Consider the following 26,190-nt stretch of genomic DNA (forward strand, 5'->3'; position numbering starts at 1 on the left):
CCCCTGGGCAGCCATTCTGTGACTGGTATCCCCCACCTCATGGGAGCCCTTTTGTTGCACTGCCCAATACCTCCTCTCCCTACTCCAACCTCCCAGAATTACAACTGATCTTCAGACGAGAGATTAGTTCCCCTGGGAAAATGGCAGCTGTGGTGGATGGACTCTAGGGCATTATACCCCCTAAGGGCCCTCCCCTCAAATCCTGCCCTCCCCAGGCTTCAGCCCCTCAAATCTCCAGGAATTTCCCACCCAGGAGTTGGCAACCCTAGATTTTGCAGTCACACGGAATCTAGTTTAAACTGGGTTACCACAGCCAAGGAAGCTCAGTGTGACAGTGCCCAGCTGTTTTGGGAGAGGGCTTCGGCTCAGCGGCATAATGCCAAAACCCATCCTGGCAGCCTGCCAAGTTAGAACCCCAAAAAGAGAAACAGCACAAGTCTGAGACACTGCAAGCCATCACTCTCGGCAAAACCCATTCCTTTATTCCTGCAAAACAGCAGCTCCTAGTCAAAGAGGAACCGCAAAGTTCTCCTGGCACAAAGTCCCAAGTTGACACTGATCCGTCCAGCGATCCAGACGCTGGTTTATCGACTTTGCTGCGCGAGCCCTTTTTCTCTGAAGGGACGGTCGACTCCCCGGGGAGGCCCCTCCCCCAGAAAGGCCCCTAAGACAGAGCGGTCCGCTTCGCCACCCGGCCATCCTTGTCGACGGCGAAATTATAGTTGCGGGGGTTGTTCAAGCACTCCTCGATCTTCTCGTCCAGGTTGTCGGGGGTGATGAAGTTTTTGGCGTCCTCCTGCCATTACAAAAAGAGGAAACCACAAATCATACAAAAGTCAGAAGCGACATGCCGGCAGGTTCATGGCTCAGTTTCAAACACTGTCCTGAGTACTCCCTTTTTGCTTGCTGGTCTTATTAAGACCCTTTTGAGTGAAACTGGATGTCAAGAGAGAAGCCATCTTAAACAATTTTCCAGGTAGTTCCAGTTAAGTTTCCTGCTCTTTGATTCTCGAAAGGTGTTATCCATCCCCCCCCCCCCCGCATGCACACAAACTGGTGGTTCCTCTTCAAGGCCATCCGCTTGGGGAGGGGCTGTGGCTCAGCGGTAGAGCATCTGCTTCACATGCAGAAGGTCCCAGGTTCAATCCCTGGCATCTCCAGTTAAAGGGACCAGGCAAATAGGTGGTGCGAAAGACCTCTGCCTGAGACCCTGGAGAGCCGCTGCTGGTCTGAGGAGACAATACTGACTTTGATGGACCAAGAGTCTGAGTCACTATAAGGCAGCTTCATGTGTTCATGTAGTTCCTGTATTAAGGCCTGTTAATTAGGTCACACAGGTCAACTGTGAATCTGTAGTGGCACATTGAAGAAGATCATTGTAGTATTGAGGAGTTAGTGGTGAATCACAGATTTCTCTCTGTGTGCCAAAAATGCTCTGTGACAGTATCGGACTTGAAGGGGTGACTGGTGCTAATCATTCCAAATATACCTTTTTTTGCTCCTTCATCACTTATTTGTAGCCAATGAACGTTGGAAATGGGTTGTTTATATATTAAATAATGTACCTGGTGCTGGAATGTGGGGAGTTTTTGCACTGGACTCCTGCTGATCTCTTGACCTTGGAGAGTATAATTCCCTTCCAAGATTTGGTATTAGAACGTCTCTCTCTCTCTCTCTCTCTCTCACACACACACACACACACACACTGCAGGGGCTGTGGCTCAGTGGCAGAGCATCTGCTTGGCAGGCAGAAGGTGCCAGGTTCAATCCCCGGCATCTCCAGTTAAAGGGACTAGGCAAGTAGGTGATGGGAAAGACCTCTGCCTGAGACCCTGGAGAATTGCTGCCGGTCTGAGTAGACAATACTGGCTTTGATGGACCAAGGGTCTGATTCAGTATACAGCAGCTTCATGTGTTCACACAAACGTATATGTAAAATAGTATATAAGTTCCTGGGGGGTACTTCCCCCCCCCCTCTGAATCTCAGCTCAGGCTAAACCACAGAACAGCGGTGAGCATATCAGCCCACTGTCATTCTTCGGGGTTCCAGCAGCTGAAAGGGGCCTGGGTATAATTCTCTGTTATTCTCTATCTAGGCTTATTAAAGTGGCTTGTTGACTCCCCCTATGGGGGAGAGGATTTCAATAAAACTGCTTTTCGTCTATTATTGGTGTTCTTACTGCTTTTGAAATCCCTAGTGAAAAAAGAGCTTTTTGCCTCTTGGCAGTAGTCTGGTATGGGAGGGGGAATTCACTCTCACCATGCAAAGTTCCATGGATTGGTTAAGGAGGTCAAGAGGTTATGGCCATCAATTTTCGTATAATTTTCCTTGCTGCCAAGAAGATTATGCTCTGGAACTCTTTGGCTAAAGAACCAATTGTGCTCTGTTAGGGCTCCAATAAGCTAGTCAGTTTGTTATTTTTGTGCATTTCATATATGCCTTGTTTTTAATATATTCCTCGATACAGCCTTCTTTTGCTTTATGGTGTGTGTTGCTCAAGGAGTTACAGACATCAAACCCAGGTAAAGCCTGGTTACGTTACTGCACCAAGGCAGGGTCTGTCTTTTTTTATTTATTTTTTAAAAATATTTAATTGCATAATAATAGAATCTGTTATCGAAAGAACAGGATCAGAACAGTGGAATAAACGACATAAAAACTACAGAAGACAACTGGAAACAGCTATGAAACAGCAACGTTAAAGCATTAAAATATGAAGCCAGGATGTGAACATCAACAATATAAGATAGATGAAAGCCAAAACATTTATAGGGAATGCCAGGAAGTCTGACTAAAGATAAATTCTGTAAAACTCAAAATAACAAAGCAGGATAAACCATGAAGTCCTAGAGGCTCTTAAAAGGTCAGTTGAGGCCGGACGTGCCATTTTGATGGCGAACCTGGGTGAAGTGGTGAATGGCCGACTGAGTTGGAACAGCCCTCCGCCACCCACGGCCTTCCTTACCTGTAGCTGGAGCACCTCTCTCTCCCTTTCCTTGAGGAATTCCTCCAAAAAGTCAGCGTGTTTCTGAGCCCCACGCAGACGCCGCTCCTTCTCTGCAGCTTCTTCCCTTCGTAGGCGAACCTCCCTGCAGAAGGAAGGGAGAAAAAACAGGCTGCTTGTAGTCCTCAGGAGAACCAATGGTGTCCTCGGGCAAAGGGCCCTTTTTGCAGGAAACAAAGAAAGGGTTAGCGCACTGCCGTCGCTTGGCTGGCCTTTGGTTTGACTCCGACCACCACCTGTTTCCTGAGAGGACCGGATCCATGATGCCATACAGCCTAAGGTTACCAACTCTTGGTTTGGAAATTCCTGGAGATTTGGGGGTGGAGTTGGGGAGGCACCTCAGCAGGGTATAATGCCATACAGTCCACCCTCCCAAGCAGCCATTTTCTCCCAAGGAACCAATTTCTGTCATCGGGACATGAGTTGTGATTCTGGTCCCCACCTGGAGGTTGGTACAGCCCCCAGACAAACTCTCCCCCCCGCCCCCGGCCAGGCTCTCTTGGTCCAGGTTAGCTTGGCCTTCCTCCTGCCAACTGGCATAAAGACATTCGCTTTGTACCACATCCAGATGGACGGTAAAAAGACTGCCTGCATAGGCTTATACTGCAGATGCCCAAAGTAGGAACGGTCAGCCAGGCAGACCCAGGTTCAAACCTCCCATGACCTTGTTATGCTGCCTTTGGCAAGCCACCCCCCCACACACACAACATGGGAAATAATACTGGTCTACCTTGCAGGATAGTTTGTATGTATTACCCCCAGAATACTTAGCGTTCTACGTCAACTCCGTCGTGCCTTTTTCTTTGCAATCTGACAAAGCTAATGATGCCAACCCCCATCACCCTCATCCCTTCAAGATCACAGGGAGGGGCTTTCCTGCCTGTCCCATCAATCAAAGAAGCTCATCTGGTGAGCTCATGAGAAAGGGCCTTTTCAGTGGCAGCCCTAGGGAGGTGTGCCTGGCCCCCTCACTTTTGCTCTCCAGGAGACAGTTGAAGACAGTTTTATTCAGGATTGCATTTGACTGGTTCAGTTCTTATTTACTGGCAGCCCTATAAAAGACTGTTGTCTTTTATACATTTTGTAATTGTTGCTTTATGTAGATTGTAAACCTCCTCACCTGACCTGGATGGCCCAGGCTAGCCTGATCTCATCAGATCTCAGAAACTAAGCAGGATCAGCCCTGGTTAGTATTTGGATGGGAGACCACCAAGGAATACCAGGGTTGCTGTGCAGAGGAAGGCACTGGCAAACCACCTCTGTTAGTCCCTTGCCATGAAAACCCCAAAAGGGGTTGCCATAAGTCGGTTGCAACTTGAAGGCACTTTACATACACACACACAAACACACACACCCCTCCTCAAGGTAGAAAGGTGGCAAAGAGATGTTTTTAATAAATAAATAAATTTGCCTTCCCCTACCCTGCAGTATCTTCTCCCGAGCTGTTCTTCCCATTGCCCCCCCCACTTGACTGAGCCCTCCTTCTTCACATCCCTTCTCCCGCCAAGCTGCTCCCACCCCTCCCGGGCTCACCCTTCCCCCTCGACTGCCTTACCTACATTTGCATCCCAAACAGGCCTCAGAAGGAGCAGCCTGTATCTCCCGCAACAGGATCTCTGGCAAGACAGTGCCGTTATCCCACTGCAGAGGCTGCTGCCGGCCCTGTTTGTACATGCGCGTGAGACAGGGCGATCTCGTTCTCACCTCCGTTGCTGGAGACGCTGGTTCTCGGCGTCGTTAAAGGCCATCAGCTGCCGGTGCTCCTCCTCGGCTGCCTGCTTCCTCTGTGCCCGCAGCTGGCCAAACTTCTCCTCGTAGCGCCGCATCACCACCGCATGTTTGAACTCGGCCCTGGTGGAGGACGTGGTAGGGAACCTTAAAAAGAGCAGCAATGCCCTCCGCCGCTTCCCCACCCCCCTTAAAGAGAGGGCCACGAAGCCGCCTCCTGCCTCTTTAAGCCGTTCCAATTTAGCAATAATTACAAGTTATCAATAGTCCGCCTTTCTTGCTGAAAGTCAAGACAGATTGCAGAGTGAATGTCAAGTACAATCAACAGCACGGGGCATCCAATGAACAGTACAATAGGGCGAGGAGGAGAAGAAGAAGAGTTGGTTTTTATTATGCCGACTTTCTCTACCACTTAAGGGAGACTCAAACCGGCGTACAGTCACCTTCCCTTCCCCTCCCCACAACAGACACCCTGTGAGGTAGGTGGGGCTGAGAGAGTGTGACTTGCCCAAGGCCACCCAGCTGGCTTCGTGTGAAGGAGTGGGGAAACCAACCCCGTTCACCAGATTAGCCTCCGCCGCTCATGTGGAGGAGTGGGGAATCAAGCCCGGTTCTCCAGATCAGACTCCACTGCTCCAAACCACCGCTCTTAACCACTACACCACGCTGGCACTACAGAAATCTGAAAACAAGAAATCAGAGCTGAGACAAAGCAGGAGCTTTTAAATGTGATATGTTAAGTGGTGAGGAAACTACCAAGCCTGAAGCATACTTACAGAGATAGGTACCAATACAATAGTATGGGCTGCAGAACCGATCCCTTCACCAATTCAGCTTTCTGACTGTTTCATTACAATACAGGTGTATTTACTCTGGAATAATTCCATTTTGCAAGGGTCCCGTAGTGCCTTAAAGACTAATAACATTCCTAGCAGGGTATGAGCTTTCATGAGCCACAGCTCACTTCTTTGCATTTCTACCCATCCAACCTCAGAACAGTTGGTTTTTATAAGCCGACTTTCTCTACCACTTAAGGGAGACTCAAACCGGCTTACAATCACCTTCCCTTCCCCTCCCCACAACAGACACCCTGTGAGGTAGGTGGGGCCGAGAGAGTGTGACTAGCCCAAGGTCACCCAGCTGGCTTCATGTGCAAGAGTGGGGAAACCAACCCAGTTCTCCAGATCGGAGTCCACCGCCCTTAACCACTACACCACGCTGTCTCTCACATAAAATAAGCACTCTGGTCAAAACAACCTATTTATATATACAGGATTATGTACGATATATGCACATGATACACAGAGGGCATATGCAAGAACCAGTGTGATGTAGTGCTCATTCAGTGGAGTTCAGAACAGTGCACGACCTGTTGGACTCCTGCCTGCCATTCAGCTGCGAACGAGACAGAGGCTTTAAGGAGGGCGAGGAGACTCGGGCCAGTCCATTCCTTTTAGCCAGGGGGCAGGTAGGTCCCTTGTACCGCCTCTATTACCCCCCCCCCAGAATGGTTGCTTCCCCAGCTCCAGGAGACACCGTCCACTCTGATAGGCTGCCCGCTCTGACCGACGCAACCAGCCACCAATGAGACGCCGCGCTCACCTCAGCGAGCTCAGAATGCTCGCGTAACGGCGGTAACGCTCCTTCACCACCAGCAGCTCGGCCGGGTCGACGGGCGGCGGCGTATTGATCCTGCCGGCCTTGGATTTGGCCGGGGGGTCCGTGCGGGATTTCCGGCCGCGGGCAGGCGCTGCCAAGAGCGGCAGGCCCGGCAAACGGCGGCCCAGGAGGCCGGAGGCGGGGCCCGGGGAAGCCAGAATCCTCCGCAGCATCCCGACTGTGGCTGGGCCGTGTAGAAAGTGACGCCGGAAGTGGGGCTGGGGCATGATGGGAGGTGTAGTTCTTCCGACCAGCTCCGCCTTCCGGGCTAGGCCACCAAGGGAAGTACAAGGGAAAGCGATGAGCCACAGGAAGCCGGTGTATGGCATGATGGGAAGTGTAGTTTGCATCGTTCCCAAGTTTTCTGGACCACGTAAAACTAGCGCAGGAGGAATGAAAGCAGCAGAGAATGACTGAAAAATCGGAGGGCACTGAGGAAATAAACAAGAGGCTCTGTGGCACTTCCGCAATGAACTATATTTTTTATTTTGGCAGAAGCTTTTGAGAGACGAGCCTCGCTTTATCAGCTGCAGGGAGCATGCAATCATTTTTGCAGATATGTATATTTAAATGGGGAAGGAGAGGCGACAATGAACTGGCCAGATACGTATTCAGGCAGGGTTGCCAACCTCCAGGTGATAGCTGGAGATCTGCTATTACAAAAGAGCAAGAGTCCAGTAGCACCTTAAAGACTAACAAAAATATTTTCTGGCAGGGTATGAGCTTTCGTGAGCCACAGCTGACTTCTTCAGATACAGCTAGAATGTGAATCCATCGGTCTTTAGAGGAGAGTGACAGATGGATTCACATTCTAGCTGTATCTGAAGAAGTCAGCTGTGGCTCACGAAAGCTCAGACCCTGCCAGAAAATATTTTTGTTACGTCTTTAAGGTGCTACTGGACTCTTGCTCTATTCTACTACTGCAGACAGACTAACATGGCTACCCACTGCTATTACAACTGATCTCCAGCCAATAGAGATCAGTGCACCTGGAGAAAATGGGCGCTTTGGCAATTGGACTCTTATGGCATTGAAGTCCCTCCCCAGGCTCCACCCCCAAAACCTCCCGCCGGTTGCGAAGAGGGACCAGGCAACCCTATATTCAGGTCTATGATATGAAAATGCATGACTATAAGTAGGGCTACCAACCTCCATGGGAGGCCTGGAGATCCCCTGCTTTGACAACTGACCTCCAGATGACAAGATGAGTTCCCCTGGAGGAAATGCCTGCTTTGCAGGGTAGACTATGACAGTTAAAACGGTTAAGGGGAGACATGATAGAGGTCTTTAAAAGTATGCCTGGTGTGGAGAGAGTGGACAGGGAGAAGCTTTTCTCCTTCTCTCATAATACCAGAACACGGGGCCATCTGCTGAAGCTGGAGGGGGAGAGATTCAAAACAGATAAAAGGAAGTATTTCTTCACACAACACATAGTTAAACTGCGGAACTCCCTGCCTCAGGATGTGGTGATGGCTGACAACTTGGGGAGCGGACATGGTCTTGGAGGAGAGGGATATTCATGGCTACTGGTAAAAATTGATACTAGTCATGATGCATACCTCTTTTCTCCAGGATCAGAGGAGCATGCCTATTATCTTAGGTGCTGTGGACACAGGCAGGACGATGCTGCTGCAGTTGTTTTGTTTATGGGCTTCCTAGAGGCACCTGGCTGGCAACTTACTTGATGGGTCTTATGTATGACACTCTACCATGGTGAGGTCCCTCCCCTTCAAATACCCTGCCCTCTGTAGGTTCCACCCCCAAAATCTCCAAAACCCACCCCCAAAATCTTCCAACCCTAGGTATAAGTCTGACACAAAGGTCAAATCTAGTTAAAATAAGTAAGGGTGTGGGCTGATGGGAGATGGAGTTTCCTTCTACAGCAGGCTCCTAGCTATGGAAAGACCAGAATTCCAGACATGCAGAGGTGCAATTGCCACTCCTTGGAGTCTGAATGACTGGGCAAATGGGAGTCTGGCACTTCCAACAGTGAAGCAGTTTGAACCTGATATCACTCCAAGCCTGGCCAGTTTCTCCGCCCCGCCCCTGCAGTAAGAGTCAGCGCACCCTCCCACAACAAAGCCATTGATCTGAATTGTGTTTGGACAGGTATAAGTCCAGTTGCTTTGGTTGCCAACCTTCGAGTACAGCCTGGAGATCTCCCAGTGTTACCCTAAACAGGTTTGACCTGCGTGCTGTTGAACCAATAACCACACTACGGGGATGAATAGAAAAAAAAGTTCATTTCTGTGCACACAAATAAGGTGCCCCCTCCCTCAGCTCAAGCGGCTCTTGAAGAGAGAAGCACACCGTTACTCCCAGTCACAAACAATATATGGCATCTAATTTCCTCCTTCTGTTATAGATATTTGGAAAGTACATTATTAATTAGCACATCTCATTATTATTCTAGCATGTGTACAGCTGTGCCACTGGCCACCAAGATTAAGTTAATTCATGCCATCGTACTCCCTATTACTATGTATGGGTGTGAAAGCTGGACATTGAAGAAAGCAGATTCCTTTGAAATGTGGTGTTGGAGGAGAGTGTTACGGATTCCGTGGACGGCCAAAAAAAACAAATCAGTGGGTTATAGATCAAATCAAGTCTGAACTGACCTTGGAAGCTAAAATGACTAAATTGAGGCTGTCGTATTTTGGTCACATTATAAGACAACAAGAGTCACTGGAAATGACAATCATGATTGGAAAAGTTGAGGGCAGCAGGAACAGAGGAAGACCCAACAAGAGATGGATTGACTCAATAAAGGAAGCCACAGCCCTCAATTTGAAAGACCTGAGCAAGGCTGTCAAAGATAGGACATTTTGGAAGACATTGATTCATAGGGTCACCATGAGTCAGAAGCGACTTGACGGCACATAACACACACATGCATACAGCTTACTATCTTATATAAACTCCTGCTGCATTTGCCCAGCCATCCTTGGAGGAGAACCACTTTCTAACAAGAGGTGTGTTCTAGCCACATTTGCATCACTGAGTAACTCCTGGTCACTTTACAAGGTGGACCTGAGCTTGTTGTGATCTTAGCGGTGTTGATGAAACTCCAGTGTTCCTCTCGTTATCTGTGAACTCTAGAAACATCTAAATGTTACTACAGTCAGGCCTTTTTGCTATGCACTTTTGAGCTTAATGAAACCTTAATCCAATATGAGGGTCTGAACCTGAACTTAGGGCCTGGGTGGGTCTCTTAGGCCTGAGTATCACCAAAATTACAACTGATACCCCCCACCCCAGACTACAGAGACTGTTCCCCCTGGAGGAAAGGGCAACTGTGCGGGGAAGACTCCATTGCGTTACCTCCCTGCTGAGCCCCCGCCTCCCCAAACTGCAGCCCCAAATCTCCAGGAATTTCCCAGCCCAGAGGTGGCAACCCACGTTGTTCCTGACCCGCCTACAGGGAGAATTCACTTGCCAGAGATGCAGCCGCTAAGAACGTCTCTATGGTGACGCCCTAGCCACTGGCCGCTCCTTCCCATCATCCGAGCATAGAGTTCCCGTTCCCAGGACAGGCCTTTCCGCTTTTCTAAGCCCCTCCTCCTAGACTTGTCCCGCCTCCCTGCCGGAATTTTCTAGGTGCGCGCCAAGTGCATTGTGGGAAGGGACCGTTAGCCGGCAAGATGATGGTGAGTGAAAGAATGGAGGAGGAGGAAGGGGGTTGTTATCGGCTTCCATCCGCCTCGGGGACGGGCCGGCCTCCCTCTTCGCGGGGTCTTCGGTCCCCGGGGGAGCCCCTCCGGTAAGGCCGAGGCGGTATCGGCCGGGGGCGGCGGGGAATTAGAGGCCGCAAGAAGGAAATACGGAGTCTCTGCCCCGCACGCCTTCCTCGTGCGGTAGACGGGCGTCGTTAAGGGCGGCCTGAGGCTAGGGCGTATGCACTGCCAACCCCGGCAAGCTCTGCGGGAGCCGGCTCTCGTTGTGGAACGGCGTTTTCCGCGCGGGGGGCTGCTGGGAAATGTAGTCCTCCGTGGTGGCGCTGCCGTTTCCGCGCGCCGTTGCCTGGGGATCTCGTGGCCGAGGTTTCCTTCTCTTCCAGCCTGTGCTTGTCGGGGTTCCCGCTGGAGTAGGGTGTGCCCCCCCCCCTTCCGGCACACCGGGCCCTTTCGCGGGGTCGGGTAGTTCCTGTAGTCTCCCGGTGCATGCTGGGAATTAGAGTCTGTCGGGATGCGTTTCTGCAAAGCAGGCGGCACACCCTTGGCATCTCCTGGCAAGGGCGCTGAGGGTGGTATGCTGGCATATACTCTGCTTTCTCAGCTGCCTTGTCCAGCCTGGTCTTGAAAACTCATAGAATGGTAGCGTCGAAAGGGCCAGACTAGTTCAATTGTGGAACTCCCTGCCCCAGGGAGGCAGGGAGGTACTGTGGAACACAGGCAGGATGGTGCTGCTGCAGTCGTCTTGTTTGTGGGCTTCCTAGAGGCACCTGGTTGGCCACTGTGTGAACAGACTGCTGGACTTGATGGGTCTTGGTCTGATCCAGCAGGGCCTTCCTTATGTTCTTATGGATATAAAGCATTGAATTTGTTGCCTTATTGAACTGTCTTGTACTTATCTGTCTTTTGCGTATGGAAAACAGTGTGCTTAACAACACCAATCATTCAAGTGCAAAGGGCTATAGCACTATATTATGCTAGCCACGTTGACGATCACTGTGCTTGCGCTGTAAGTCTTGGGATGCTTTCTTGTCTAACCCCTCGCCCTGCTTGCAGCCCACACCTGTAATCCTGCTGAAGGAGGGCACGGACACCTCTCAGGGAGTCCCGCAGCTGGTCAGCAACATCAGTGCCTGCCAGGTCATTGCAGAGGCTGTCCGCACCACCCTCGGCCCCCGGGGCATGGACAAGCTCATTGTCGATGACAGAGGTAAGCATGCCCGCCTTTGGTCCAGGTGTCAGCAGAGAGGAGACACTTTTCAGACAACAGCTGTGCTCAGTAACTTCTTCCAGCTGACCCAGATCTATTAAAATTGGACAGTGGTGCAAACCTCTTTGGGTTCGTCATCATGCAGATTTGGGAGGGTGACCGACGTTTGGGTGTAGTACCAGGTTACCCCTCTGACGTGGGTGCTTCTTTTCTTGAAGTTTTTGCCGAGTAGAAAGAATAGCTTCAGGCTGTTCTGTAGAGCTACCATAGTGTAGTGGTTAAGAGCGGTGGACTCTAATCTGGAGAACCAGGTTTGATTCCCCCCTCCTCCACATGAAGCCAGCTGGGTTACCTTGAGCCAGTCACAGTTCTCTTAGCCCCACCTACCTCACAGGGTGACTGTTGTGCAGAGGGGAAGGGAAGGTGATTGTAAACTGGTTTGATTCTTCCTTAAGTGGCAGAGAAAGTTGGCATATAAAAACCATCTTCTTCTAAGAAGGTGGAAGAGAGTATCTCTTCATATTAACAGTCCAATAATCTTAATGCCCGGTCTCTTGTAAGGAATTACATTTTATAGATCTGTAAATTAGGAGTTAGCATGTTACCTCATAAGAGATCAGAATTTGGGGTACTTAAGAAAAGGGTGAGTTGGGATCGGGGACACAGGTATGCCTTGGAATATATTTTAGTCATCAGTTGTATCTTTATTTACCTAACAGTACCTCACAGGGTGTCTGTTGTGGGGAGGGGAAGGGAGGGTGATTGTAAACCACTTTGAGTCTTCCTTAAGTGGTACAGAAAGTCGGCATATCAAAACCAACTCCTCTTCTTTCTGTGTGCTGTTAACTTTGGGATTAGCCCAGAGGTGTAGAATCTTAGTTGACTTGCTCCACTGTTGGCTGAGGCATCGAATCAGGATGCTTGTTTATAACCTCTGCTGCAGGGAAAGCAACCATCTCCAATGACGGCGCCACCATCCTGAAGCTTCTTGACGTGGTGCACCCTGCTGCAAAGACACTAGTGGACATCGCCAAGTCACAGGATGCAGAGGTGAGAAGAATGGGGCTGTTCTCAGAAAGTGACAGAAGGTGGTGCTCAGATCTCTTCTCTGTACAGATGTTTGCTAAGCTTCATTAAGCCTTTAGTGGGCATCAGAAGCGCCTCGTGGTATGAGTGTACTGAAGCACCGTTAAGCCCAGAGACCTCATGTCTCTTGGAAGGAGCTCTCTGATGTTGATTTTGTGATGCCAGATGAGACGCTGGCATGTGAGAGGAGGCAGATGGGGCTGAGAGTAGTGAAATCAAGAAGGGAGATGAGGGATATATGATTTCAGCAGCAAGAATAATATATGCACAGAAATGGAAAAAGTCATATATACCTACAATAGAAGAATGGCTGGTCAAGATGGTGGAATTAGCGGAAATGGCCAAACTGCCTGCTCTGGTTAGAGAAAATAACTTACCTAAGTTTGTAGAAAATTGGAAACCCTTACTTGACTTGTTGAGCATTACAAAAAAATGAATTGATTATTTGTGGGTTCGAAAATTAAAAGAATAAGAATGTAGCCATGACAGAGAAAAGTTTGATTTTTAGTTGTAAGAATAATTTAAAAAATAATTTTGTATTTGTAGATAGAGAACAGGTAGTAATTTCTTAATTAGTTTTATATTCGATACAAACAAAAATAAAAGTATCTTTTTGTCTGTGTTTTTATATTTTTTTCTTTCTTTCCTTTCCCTTTTTATCCTGTTTATCATCTTGATGTAATTTTGTTGGCAATAAATTTAATTTAAAAAAATTAAAAAAAAGAAGGGAGTGAGGGGAAAAGGCTCGTTGGTGAGTCTCCTAGAAAAAAATTACATTTAAGTCTACCGATTTTTGCCCTGCAGGTTGGTGACGGCACCACTTCGGTCACCCTCCTAGCAGCTGAATTCCTCAAGCAAGTCAAGCCCTACGTGGAGGAAGGCCTGCACCCCCAGATCATCATTCGGGCCTATCGCACAGCTACTCAGTTGGTAAGGGGCCGTAGGGCTGCCGCGAGGTCTCGCTCAGGGCCCAGGGTTGCCCACAAGAGAGCATGTGTTGTGCAAACACTTCTGCCTAAGAAATGTTTTTTTTGGGGGGGGTGGAGGCAAGAACAAGGAGACTCCTGAATGGGCTCTAAACATAGTCCGGGGCTGAGAATTAATACTGCAATTGGTGTTGTTTTTTTAAAGCCAGTAATTTATCTGAGCAACCAATACAGCTCTCCTTGGTTTAATCGGTCTTGTCCAGATGTCACTTAGAAGAGCCAGCGTGGTGTAGTGGTTAAGAGCAGTGGTTTGGAGTAGTAGGCTCTGATCTGGAGAACCGGGTTTGATCTCCACATGAGCGGCGGATGCTAATCTGGTGAACTGGATTTGTTTCCCCACTCCTACACGTGAAGCCTGCTGGGTGACCTTGGGCTAGTCACAGCTCTCTCAGCCCCACGTACCTCACAGGGTGTCTGTTGTGGGGAGGGGAAGGGAAGGTGATTGTAAGCCGGTTTGATTCTCCCTTGAGTGGAAGAGAAAGTAGGCATATTAAAAACAAAAAATAAAACACCCAACAACTTCGGAGAATAGAGCAGGTGTCCCCAACCTTTTTGAGCCTATGGGCACCTTTGGAATTCTGACACTGTGTGATGGGCACAGCCACAAAACGGCTGCCGCAGCTTAGCTTCAGATACACAGTGAAGATCTTTGTGCTGTGGTGGCAGCTGCTGCCAAAGCAACATTTTAAAAAGTTGACACAACCAATCAGGAACTTTGCTGGGTAAAAGCCCGTCCTGGCCCTCTTTCTTAAAACACTTGGCAGGCACCAGGAAAGGTGTTGGTGGGTGCTGTGGTGCCCACAGGCACCATGTTGGGGACCTATGGAGTACAGAGTGATTTTCTGTTTCAAGGCTTATAACTGATGTCTCCGTGTGTTACCAGACATGGATTGAGTCAGCATGTCTGCTGGAAACGTGCTGTGCTATTAATCTTTATGAAAACCAAAAATAGAACAGATACCCCAGAGAGCTTCATGTCATTTGTGTGTCTTTCTTGTTTAGACGTTGGCTTGAAATTCTTTCTCAGTGGCTGAGCTGCTAGTGCCGCAAATTCTGGCCCAGGGTGTGGTTCTTGCACTTAACTGAATGAGAACTGACCGTGGGCGTAGTAGAGAGAATTTGCCACTACACTGTGGTCACAGTGAGAGCTTGAAATTGGAGTAAGCATGCATGATGTCTGAAAGATCAGGGCGAGCGGCAGATGGAGGGTCAGAAGACCAACTGATTGTCACCGTGTTTTGGCAGGCAGTCGAGAGGATCAAGGCGATTGCGGTCACTGTCAAGAAGTCGGACCACGAGTAAGTTTCTGTCTCGTCCAGATATCTCTTAGAAGGGATCAGTCTTCAGCTTCCCTTCCCATGTGACCGTCTTGTGTGCGTATTTGTACTGACACCTGAAACAATCTTTGTGTGTACTGAAGTAATGTGAAGTGTGCGCCACTCTGCTGCATCTGCAGTTGGGGGTTGGGGTTTTTATTGCATCCTCGAAAGTGGTGACATTGCCAGTCTCATATACACTGTTTGTGGGGCTACCCTTGAAGAGTGCCAGGAAGTTAAGAGTAGGTACGTTATGCTGCAGCCAGAATATTGAGCAGGTGGGCTGGAGGGACCATGTTGCTCCGGTCTTGTTCCACCTACACTGGCTCCCAGTTTGATTTTGGGCCCAATTCAAGGTGCTGGTGTTGACCTTTGAAGCATTATGCAGCTTGGGGCCAGCAACTGATATAATGGCTTGGGGCCAGCGTACCTTGAAAACTGTCTACTCCCAGATAAACCTTCTCAACCACTCCGGTGATCTTCAAAGGCTCTGTTTCTGCCGTCCCTGCCATCTGAGGCTAGATGGGTGGCAACCCAAGAAAGGGCGTTCTTGGTTGTGGCCCCAGAACGTTGGAAATCCCTGCCCACAGAGATTCATCTGTCTCCCTCTATCGTTGTCTTCTGCCAGCGGGTGAAGATATTTTTATTTTATTTTGCATTCCCTCACTAACTTTCACCAACCCTACTGTCCTGTTTGTGTGTTTGTTTTAAATATTTTATGTGTATTTATATGTATTTTAGCACTGCTGTGATTTTTCACTGCCTACGTTCGGTGAAAAGGCAACATTCAAATGTTTTAAATAAACTACCGTGTTTAGCTTGCTGAAACTAAGATCTCACTATGTAACTGGAGCATCATTTAATGTATCATGTTAATACTCAAGCTTTGCTTCAGTTGTGTTTTTAGATTTCTGGTAGGTTCTACAATGCTCATTCTACTCTATTGTTTATTAAGTGCCCCATCCTGTTGATTGTATTATTTCACTCTGTGTAATCTGCCTTGAGTCCAAATGAGAAAGGTAGACAATCAGTAACATGAATTAAACATAAATTAATTAAATGTTCAATCTAGACATAAGCAACTGGAAGTTCAGTTGTTACATGTTGACTCGGACTCTTGGTCCATCAAGGTCAGTATTGTCTGCTCAGACTAGCAGCAGCTCTCCAGGGTCTTGGATAGAAGAAGAGTTGGTTTTTATATGCTGACTTTCTCTACCACTTAAGGCAGAATCAAACCGGCTTACAATCACCTTCCCTTTCCCTCCCCACAACAGACACCCTGTGAGGTAGGTGAGGCTGAGAGAATGACTTGCCCAAGGTCACCCAGCTGGCATTGTGTGTAGGAGTGGGGAAACGAATCCAGTTCACCAGATTAGCCCCCGCCGCTCAGGTGGAGGAGTGGGGAATCCAACCCGGTTCTCCAGATCAGACTCCACCGCTCCAAACCACTGCTCTTAACCACTTCACCACGCCGGCTCAGAAGGATAGAGTCCCATCCCCTACTGCCTAGTCCCTTTAACTGGAGATGCCGGGGATTGAACCTAGGACCTTCTGCCTGCCAGTCAGATCCGTCTCTGAGCCACAGCTCTTTCCCCTGCACGTCAGCCACTTTTTCTCATGCTGGGACACGAGACATAAAGTGCTCTTCAGTCCCCACTCCCGCAGATGTTCTGACTGAGTTCATCCAAGGAACCCAAGCTGTTCAGGGCACAAGCCAGCACGCAAACAAACCGCCTTCAGGAAGGGTTCTGCCAGGGACCCCTTTTGCCAGTCCCAGTGTGGAACACGGGAGGGTGTGTGAAAAGGCGTTTGCTGACATTTGTCTGCTGATGTGGAAGTCAGTCAGTGGGGTACAGGCCAGTGTCTTTGGCCCTTTAACCCAGGGTCTCCAACTCATTTGTGACAAGGGCCGGATATGACATAATGTCACTTGGCCGGGCCATGTGTACCATAAAATTTAATGCCAGGTACCAGTGATACAAACTTTATAGGAGACACGGGCAAAGCAAAGGAGTCCAGTAGCACCTTAAAGACTAGCAAAATTTCTGGCAGGGTATAAGCTTTCGTGAGCCACAGCTCACTTCTGTTCAATCTAGAGATTGTGAGCTGTGGTTCACGAAAGCTCATACCCTGCAAGAAATTTTGTTAGTCTTTAAGGTGCTACTGGACTCCTACACTTTTCTACTGCTAGTGACAGACTAACACGGCCACCCATCATGATCTACAGGCAAAGCCAATTCATGATATTTTTTACTTTATTTTTTTATTTAAAATACAAACGTGCTTAAAACAATGACACTCATACAGTGTTTTCTTTTATTTAAGTCTTTGATCATTGACACCTTGGGGGCTGGGGGGGCGCTGGCTGCGTCGTCTGCTTCAGGCTCGCCAGCCCAGATCGGGAGTGAGGGGTGGCTCGTGGGGCCAGATAAGAGCTCTCAAGGGGCCGAATTTGGCCCCCGGGCTGTATGTTTGACACCCCTGCTTCAACAGTGTCCAGCCAGGGCTTTGATATTTTATATGGTTATGACTCCAAAAAGGCTTACTGGTGTTTCTGCCGTGCCCTTGTGGGATATGTACCCTTGGGATGGAGGCTGGCATTAATGCATGCACTTCACCTTGCAGGGAGTTCAAAGGTCTTCTGGAGAAGTGCGCGGCCACCGCCCTGAGCTCCAAGCTGATCGCCCAGCACAAGGACTTCTTCGCCAAGATGGTGGTGGACGCCGTTATGATGCTGGATGAGCTCCTGCAGATCAAAATGATCGGGATCAAGAAGGTGCAGGGAGGAGCCCTGGAAGTGAGTCTCCCGCCCTTCATCTCATCATTTATTGCATTTTCCCCCCTCAGGGCACCAGCTGTGCCGCAATTCAGTCTCCTAGTTTCAGTCAGAATCCAAGATACCAAATGCTCAGCATTTGCAGCTGTTAAATTAATCATTTTTCTCCAAGTTAATGCAGGCTTTTCCCACTTGCCTTTAGTCCTTAGTGAAGATAAGATAGTCACTGGGGGGAGAGTGGGAAGTTGGTCTTTCAGATGTTAAATCAGGAGATTCCCAGATTTTTGCAAACTGGAAAAAGAGTAATAATTCTCTCCCCGTCACTCCAAAACCTTTAAGCCAGTTGTACTTGTCAAGACTCGCTGTCCAGAATAGAATAAATATCTTAGAACAATGCAGGCCAGTGCATAGGTTTGAGGTGACCGTCCAGGTTATCATCTTCCCCTCTTTCCAAGGGAAAGAAAGAGAGTGTGGTTGTAAACACAGGGCCATCCTTTATCTTTCTTTCCTTCAGTCAGTCTGCAGGCTGGGAGGGAGGATTGACTCGAACCAGAAGCTCTGTTGTACAGAAGGACATTGGTTGGCACATGGGAGGAGGAGCGGGTTAAAGATAATAATATCCCCTTGGGCACAAACGCTGCAAACCTTGGTTGTGTGAAGGCCCGGACCTGGCTGGTGAAGGCCCGGACCTGGCTGGTGGATTTGCAGAGGCCTTGCGCATCTCCTCAGATCTCAGCTCCTCCGGCTTTTCCTCCAGGATTCCCAGCTGGTGGCCGGAGTGGCCTTCAAGAAAACCTTCTCTTACGCCGGCTTTGAGATGCAGCCCAAGAAGTACGAGTCTCCCAAGATTGCTTTGCTGAATGTTGAACTGGAGCTTAAGGCTGAGAAGGACAACGCTGAAGTCCGAGTCCACACCGTGGAGGTGAGAGGCGGGGTTTGTGATGCAGCGGGGCGGGTAGATGTAACTTCTCAGCGAGGGCTTTGGTCAGGTGCTGTATTGCTGACAGTCTACATGCCAGGCAGAAATGGCTTGACTTGGATTCTGCATACCACATTCTGCAATAGGTGGTGGAATCCTGCATCACGCCGACATCCCTCCTTAAGAGTCTCATCTGAGGGGCCCTGTGGGGACGAGCTGTGGCTCAGTGGCAGAGCACCTGCTTGGCCTGCAGAAGGTCCCAGGTTCAATCCCCGGCATCTCCCATTGAAAAGGACCAGGTAGTAGGTGATGTGAAAGACCTCCTCCTGAGACCCTGGAGAGCCGCTGCCAGTCTGAGTAGACAGTACTGACCTTGGTGGACTGTCTGGTTCAGTAGAAGGCAGCTTCATGTGTGTTCATGCGTATTCATGCTCAGAACAAGCCTGAGATGTCAGTTAAGCTGAGAATGAGTGAGTGCCAAACCCCAGGTCACCCAGTGCATAAATAAATTAATACATAATTTTTTATTTACTGCTAGTATGCCAGATAAAAAAGGTAAAACAGAAACTGACCATACAGAGTAGATGTTTACAACCAAGGCCAGCGAAATTAGGAATCACCCAATTTTACATTTCCACAGATTGAGGATGTACGTAAAGGCGACATAGCTTCATTGCTACTGCACAGTATGTAGCAACCTGGGTGGTGATTGGTGAGCTGTCTTCCCAGCACAAACCTTTTGGTCCATTCACCCTCATCACCAGAGCCCATTTCCCTAATCAAAGGGCCAATAATATTGAAGTGGGCTAACTTGTAGAGGGGTCATAAAAACAACAACATGCTCAATGGTTCCCAGCTCCCCCGTGTTACACGGGCATTTTATGGAAGTTTGAATGCAGGTCTAGCCTGGCACTGTAATTGCTGCCGCCAGCATGCTAAAGAACTGGGAACTGAAGGCTTCTCGCCTCCGTTTCCCTTTGCAGGATTACCAGGCCATTGTGGACGCCGAGTGGAACATCTTGTACGACAAGCTGGAGAAGCTGTACGACTCGGGCGCCAAAGTGGTGCTGTCCAAGCTGCCCATTGGTGACGTGGCCACGCAGTACTTCGCCGACAGGGACATGTTCTGTGCTGGCCGGGTCCCCGAGGAAGATCTCAAGAGGACCATGATGGTAAGATGCTCGTCTCTATTGTATTGGCCAAACGCCCAGGACCAGTGGTGGTGAGGGCGGAAGCATTGCTAGGGTCTGACAAGATAAGACTGACTTTGATGGACCCAGGGTCTGATTCAGTATAAGGCAGCTTCATGTGTTCATGTGGCTGCGCCCACCACACCGCATCAGAATTCCAAAGGTGCCCAAAAGGCTCAAAAAGGTTGGGGGCCGCTGATCTAGTTGTACTCAGCTGCATATTTACAAGATAAGTAATCCTTATTGAAGGAGGTTAGTAGTTTTCATTGTTGTCTGTTTAAGTGTGAATACAGGCCAAATGGTGGGGCAGGGTGGGGAGGTGGAGGATGGCTAGGTTACGTTGATTTGGCATTAATGTTTCTAAAAACACGTTAAATGTTAATAGTGGGAAATCTTGTTTAATAGGCCTTGGTTTGGGTTTGAAGTTGGTCCTTTCGTAGTTCCGGTTCTCCTGCTGACTCCGCGGTCTCTTTTGTGTCTCTCAGGCCTGTGGTGGTTCCATCCAGACCAGCGTTGGCGCCTTGACACCCGATGTCCTGGGCCACTGTGCACTTTTCGAGGAGGTGCAGGTTGGAGGAGAGAGGTACATGTGGACTGGCTGGGCTGTCGGAAGAGCGGGGTAACCCTTGGCCGCTGTGTGTGGCTTGCTTCAGGCGGCTTGCAGATCATCACGGACCCCTTCCCAGCAACTGAATTTTTCTCCTTGCCTTCTGTGGCTGGTGTTTGTCACAAACAACCCTAAGGCAACCTGGAAAGCTTTGTGGGCCGCGTAGCTGATCTGCATGGTAGAAACTCCTGGGGTTTCTCTTCCTTTCCAAAAACCGAGAGGCTTCACTGTGTTGCTATTTTGTGAAATCAACACTTAAATCTCCTAACCTGCCCTTTCGCTATAACTTTCTTTCCCACTGAAGTCTAGTCTCAGAGGGTAGCCCTGTTGGTCTGCAGTAAAACAGCTAGATTCGAGTCCAGGAGCACCTGAGAGACCAACCAGATATTTGGGGAGCTTATGCCTCCAAAATCTGGTTGGTCTCTCAGGAGATATTGGACTCGAATCTAGATGAAATCTAATCTGTTTCGCTTGGTGGTCAAAACGAACAGCCAGTGCCTTTTTCCTTCTGTACCCTTATTTATTGTTGAAAACCAATAAAAATATTATATATATAAAAAAAAAAAACGAACAGCCAGTGGTAGCAATGTAGTGTTCTGATCATACGTTGGGATGGTTGGCCAAATGTCAGTCCTCTCCATCCTTCCTTTCCCAGAGCTTCCCTAGCAAGCTTTAGCAATAGGATGCTGATTTTGATCGATGGCCTGTCCTCTTCCAAGGGCGTGGGTGAGGTAACAGCAGTTTGCTGTGAAGAAGCGTCTTCCATCATCCTCCCTGACAGCTGCACACCCTTCTGCACCCCCCCCCCAGCTTCTCCCTTCCTCTCACGTGCTGTCCTTGACAGGTATAACATCTTCACGGGTTGCCCCAAGGCCAAGACCTGCACGATAATCCTGCGAGGAGGGGCGGAGCAGTTCATGGAGGAGACGGAGCGCTCCCTCCACGACGCCATCATGATCGTTAGAAGAGCCATCAAGGTACCGTTGGAGTTTTCTTGACCTCTGCGGGCTTGGCCAGCCTGGAGAGGTCGGTTGCTCATTGCCTGATTCCCCCATTGGCCATGAAGAATCACCTTCAGGCAATCTGGCAGAGAACCTGTGTGAACTGGAATTATTAATGTTGTTGTTACTTTGCCTTTGAGTCTCCCCTGAGTCTCAAAAGATAGGCATGTGAGCAGGCTGGCTGATGTTCACTCTTGGGGAATGTTAACTGGGGCGGGGGCAACTAGCAAGGCTGAGCCAGCTGAACTGAGTGTCTCTAACTCTCCCCCCGACCTTTCATAGAATCAGAATGAGAAGTAACCAAAGGCTTTCCACTCCCGACCGCCCACCTGCAGCCAGCGTGCTGGCCCCCTGCTCCGAGTGGTCTGGGTGGTGTAGGCCAATGCAGGTGACCAGAGGAGCAGCCCTGCTACAGAAATTCTAACGTGAGCAGTGGAGGCTAATCTGGTGAACTGGGTTGGTTTCCCCACTCCTACACACGAAGCCAGCTGGGTGACCTTGGGCTAGTCACAGCTCTCTTAGAGCTCTCTCAGCCCTACTTCCTCTCAGGGTGTCTGTTGTGGGGAGGGGAAGGTGATTGTAAGCCGGATTGATTTTCCCTTGAGCGGTAGAGAAAGTTGGCATATAAAAACCAACTCTTCTTCTCCCTCTCCTCCTCCCCTTCCTCCTCTTTCCCTCTCACCGCCATCCCATCCTATCTATCCAATTCCAGGGCTGCCCTTTCCTGACCAAGCCAGGCTCAGAGCATCTTACATTCTGTTAAAACAATCTAAAAATCAGTCCAAATCATACATATAACAGTAATACCCATAAAAACCCAGATGCCCATTTATATCACAGCAGCAATTAAAAATGCATTGGACCAGAGCAGCAATAACAATTTATTATCTGTGGGGGGATAGTGGAGGTGGGAGGGAATGAGAGAAGGGGTTGGCCAGCTAGATGGAAGACTGTCGCTGCCCTCAACTGTATGCCTGGCGGAACAGTTCAGTTTTACAGGCCCTGTGGAGGGTGTTTTAGGTCCCGCAGGGCCTGAGCCTCACTGGGCATAGCGATCCACCAGGGGCCAGAGCAAAGAAGGCTCTGGTTGAGGACAGCTGGGTGCTTTTTGGGCCAGGGATCGCCAGGAGATCTTCGCCAGATAAGTGAAGCGCTCATTGGGGGGTATATTGGGAGAGGCAGTCCCACATGTACCAATCTTGTTAGGGCTTGGGAGCTGAGCAGGGTCAGTCACAGTCAGTACTTGGATGGGAGACCACCCAGGCAGTTCAGGGTTGCTACGCAGAAGCAGGCAACATCAAACCATCTTTGCTCATTTTTTGCCTCGGAAACCCCATGGGCCTGGGCTCACAATTACATGGTCCTCAATGAAGTAGCCACACTGCTTTGTAAGTGAGCCTTCCCCTGGTCTTTTGGGGGTTGCTTTGTATATTGGCATGGAGCCAGGGATTCAGTGCTTCTTCGCATTGAATGTATGCTTGGCTTTACACCCAGGTTTGTCGTTTTCGTCACGTGCGAAGGGGCCCTTTGGCAGCCTGCGGGGGCCACAAGAGGCTATCTCGCTCTCTGCATGGATTTGTGGATTCTTTGGTGACAGATTCTGAAAGCCTGGTCTGAAACCGTGCAACAGCTGCGCCTCTCCTGTGCGTGCCGGCCAGCTGGCGGTTGGGTTCGACTGGCTTGAATCCGACAGCTCCCTGCCGCTCTTTCAAATGCCACCAGCCAGGTTGGCATCGGGCAAGCAGCTAGCGCCTTCCTTCTGAAGGGCACAAGCCATCGGAGCAACGGACTCTCCAGAGAAAGGAAATGACCTTTTCCCTCCTTGTTGTGTTTTCCAGAACGACTCTGTCGTTGCCGGCGGGGGTGCTATCGAGATGGAGCTCTCCAAGTACCTCCGCGACTACTCCAGGACCATTCCGGGCAAGCAGCAGCTGCTGATCGGCGCATACGCCAAAGCGTTGGAGATCATTCCCCGCCAACTCTGTGACAACGCTGGCTTCGATGCCACCAACATCCTCAACAAACTGCGAGCCAAGCATGCACAGGTGGGCTTCTGTAGCCGGAGCAGGTGTGAAGGTCAAAGCTCTCATCGGGCACATTTTTCCATGTGGCAGATCTAGCAGACACGAATTCCCAGCCGTTTGGCTACTTCTCTCTTTTTATTTCAGTTCTCATGCTAGCTCTGCTGTCTAGGCTCTGTGTGCACAGGAAGAATGGGGCCTAAAATACAGCCTTCCTAAAAAGCACAAACATGGTTCCAAGTATTACCAACACACAACAGATGATGTTAGTACATAAAATGACCCAAAACTGACCAGACAGATTTTGGCATTAGACAGGTCTTCCTCAGTGGTCATACATACACATCCTGAAACGCTGGACACCATATACAAGGTCGGTTTTAATTGGAAATTTGGGATATTTCTAAGGAATGGGAGGGTGGTTATAGAAAAAATTCTTGTATGGGCATTATGACTTAAGATTTTTTTAAAATGTATTTTGGCTCATGGCTTACACCTGGGTCATGTTTTAAGGCACATGAACTATTTTAACATAAAGCCACACAGAATGAAAGTGAACATGTAAGAATGAAAGGTGAACATGTAATTTCAATATTTTTTAAAAAACAAAATGGTTATATTATTTATTAAGGTAATACTAATTGGATTTTTCACCCCCCCTTTTTTTCTCCTTCCAAAAGGCTTTTATATATATATTTTTACCTGGTACAATGTTTGTGTATATGTCAGGATGTGTATTGTAAAATTGTGTATGTATGACCACTGAGGAAGGCCTGTAAAAGGCTGAAACGCATCTGGTCAGATTTGGGTCATTTTATGTACTAACATCAACTGTTATGTGTTGGTAATATTTGCAACTATGTTTGTGCTTTTTAGGAAGCCTGTATTTTAGGCCCTGTGTTTTTAAACCATTGTGCACAATGTATAATAAAAGTAGACTTATTGGTTGTTAAATTAGAACTTTTCGGGTGTCGGGTTGGCTTGTAACCTTTGTTGATCACTCTGCTAAGTGTTCTTTGAGGGTGTGTTTTATTTTATTTGCCTTTTTAGCTTTTAAAATTTGTTTTGTTTTGTTTTTGCACACAGAAAACATATCCCACAGGAAATTCAGTGAGATAAGCATGCTATGGATAAAGTATTTTAGTTCACAGTACAGTGAGACAAGCAGAATATAAGTAAAATGGATTCGTCACTACCGTCAGCTATTTAATGTAAACCAAAATTAGTTGTCCATCTGATTCACAATTTGTCATTTTTGGAGGCTTTCTTTTAAAATTGCAAGTGTTTGGCGCTTGTGGCCCTTTCTTACATGGACCATCTTCTTGGCATGGAGTAGGGGTCACTGGGGATGTAGGGGGGGTAGTTGTGAATTTCCTGCATTGTGCAGGGAGTTGAACTAGATGACCCTGGTGGTCCCTTCCAACTTCTATGATAATACAAATCATGTTATTTAATTTCTCTAACAGCTGGGGGTTTTTTGTTTTTACTGGGGAGGGAATTTTTCTTCCAGTGTTTGGTGAAGACAATACGAGCAGTGGTTATTGTATATAAAGATAGTTCTTGAACAGAAGATGGAATACATACAACAAAATTTTACAATAACCATTCTGGTTTGCAAGTGATCATATAGCTCAGGGGTCTCCAACGTGGTCCGTGGGTGACATGGTGTCCCCAAAGTGGATTAGAAAGTGGGTGGGACCAGGTGGGGCTTTTGCCCTGCAAATCTTCTGATTAGCCATTGGAGATTTGATTGGCCTGTGCAGATTTTTTTAAAAATATTACTTTGTCAGCAGCTGCCACCACAACACAAAGATCTTCACTGTGGGACTGAAGATAAGCTGTGGCAGCCATTTTTTGTGGCTGGCCCCGCCTCCTGCAGCAGCCGTTTTGTGGCTGTGCCCACCACACTGTGTCAGAATTGTGGCTGAGCCCACCACACTGTGTCATATAGAGGAGGGTGCCAAGTTGTTTTCTGTTGCCCTAGAAGGTCGGACCCGAACCAACGGGTTGAAATTAAATCAAAAGAGTTTCCGTCTAGACATTTGGAAGAACTTTCTGACAGAGCGGTTCCTCAGTGGAACAGGCTTCCTCAGGAGGTTGTAAGCTCTCCTTCTCTGGAGGTTTTTAAGAAGAGGCCCATCTGTCAGCAATGCTGATTCTATGACCTTAGGCAGATCATGAGAGGGAGGGCATCTTGGCCATCTTCTGGGCATGGAGTACGGGTCACTGGGGATGTGTGTGGGGGAGGTAGTTGTGAATTTCCTGCATTGTGCAGGGGGTTGGACTAGATGACGCTGGTGGTCCCTTCCAACTCTATTCCAAAGGTGCCTGCAGGCTCAAAAAGGTCAGGGACTCCTGGTATAGTCTATACTGACTGAAATGCTTCCTACTATTGTTTTCAAACAGTGTGTATGTGTTTTAAAATCATTTTCATGCTGCTCTTTGGGGAGTCTTCTCTCATACATGGAGCAGTTGACTTCTGCCCTAACAAACGTGTTTTCTGCCTTCCAGGGCGGGATGTGGTATGGAGTGGACGTGAACAACGAGGACATCGCCGACAACTTCGAGGCTTTCGTGTGGGAGCCGGCGGTGGTGCGCATCAACGCTTTTACAGCAGCGGCCGAGGCGGCGTGCCTGATCGTGTCCGTGGACGAGACAATCAAGAACCCCCGCTCCACAGTAGATGGCCCCCCTGTGGGCCGTGGCAGAGGGCGGGGCCGGCCCCACAACCATTGAGGGGCGGCTTTGCCAGCACAGGGGTTGGGGGCTTGGCAGTTGAGAGGTCGTCTGGTAAAACACGAGCCGCTGGGCACTCCTTCGCTGGGGTGGGGGAGTTGGGATGTTTCCCCTTTTGATGGGGGGAGGGGACAGCCACTGCAGAATTGCTCCTCTTTTTCATAACAGGCAAAGTGAGGCAAATCCCTAGAACTGCACACCCTTTGCATACAAGTTCAGAGAATAGATCATATCTATCTCTTCCCTCCCCCTCCCCCCAGATCTTCTTCCAAGTTTCTC

The 26,190-nt window shown here is 48.9% G+C and overlaps 2 protein-coding genes and 1 non-coding gene across 3 annotated transcripts; 2 read left to right on the forward strand and 1 right to left on the reverse strand.

Moving 5' to 3' along the window:
* Nucleotides 1-664: 664 nt before the first annotated feature.
* On the reverse strand, nt 665-6,565 carry MRPS26 (mitochondrial ribosomal protein S26). The gene is made up of 4 exons (XM_056855896.1): nt 6,336-6,565; nt 4,710-4,856; nt 2,967-3,090; nt 665-796 (listed from the first exon to the last, which is right to left on the reverse strand). Exons 1-4 carry the CDS (start codon nt 6,563-6,565, stop codon nt 665-667), a joined length of 633 nt encoding a protein of 210 aa, XP_056711874.1.
* Nucleotides 1,089-1,160, forward strand: TRNAV-CAC (transfer RNA valine (anticodon CAC)). Its single transcript has one exon. It is a non-coding gene; the product is annotated as a tRNA-Val (tRNA).
* A 3,404-nt stretch (nt 6,566-9,969) lies between the features above and the next one.
* Nucleotides 9,970-25,929, forward strand: CCT7 (chaperonin containing TCP1 subunit 7). The gene is made up of 12 exons (XM_056855654.1): nt 9,970-10,039; nt 11,120-11,273; nt 12,217-12,323; nt 13,164-13,289; nt 14,591-14,643; nt 17,287-17,458; nt 18,195-18,359; nt 19,340-19,528; nt 20,032-20,129; nt 20,998-21,130; nt 22,993-23,199; nt 25,687-25,929. Exons 1-12 carry the CDS (start codon nt 10,034-10,036, stop codon nt 25,909-25,911), a joined length of 1,635 nt encoding a protein of 544 aa, XP_056711632.1. The 5' UTR covers nt 9,970-10,033; the 3' UTR covers nt 25,912-25,929.
* The last annotated feature ends 261 nt before the right edge of the window (nt 25,930-26,190 follow it).

The sequence above is a fragment of the Euleptes europaea genome, chromosome 9, assembly GCF_029931775.1.
Source record: "Euleptes europaea isolate rEulEur1 chromosome 9, rEulEur1.hap1, whole genome shotgun sequence".
Lineage (NCBI taxonomy): Eukaryota > Metazoa > Chordata > Lepidosauria > Squamata > Sphaerodactylidae > Euleptes > Euleptes europaea.

Excerpts from the sequence above, each read along its gene's own strand:
- MRPS26 (XM_056855896.1), bottom strand. The coding sequence starts at position 6,565 with ATGCTGCGGAGGATTCTGGCTTCCCCGGGCCCCGCCTCCGGCCTCCTG. Across the intron at positions 4,857-6,335 it reads AGCATTCTGAGCTCGCTGAG|GGCCGAGTTCAAACATGCGG; the intron begins GTGAGCGCGGCG and ends GTCCTCCACCAG. Across the intron at positions 3,091-4,709 it reads CAGCGTCTCCAGCAACGGAG|GGAGGTTCGCCTACGAAGGG; the intron begins GTGAGAACGAGA and ends TTCCTTCTGCAG.
- CCT7 (XM_056855654.1), top strand. Across the intron at positions 18,360-19,339 it reads TCCGAGTCCACACCGTGGAG|GATTACCAGGCCATTGTGGA; the intron begins GTGAGAGGCGGG and ends TTCCCTTTGCAG. Across the intron at positions 21,131-22,992 it reads TCGTTAGAAGAGCCATCAAG|AACGACTCTGTCGTTGCCGG; the intron begins GTACCGTTGGAG and ends TGTGTTTTCCAG.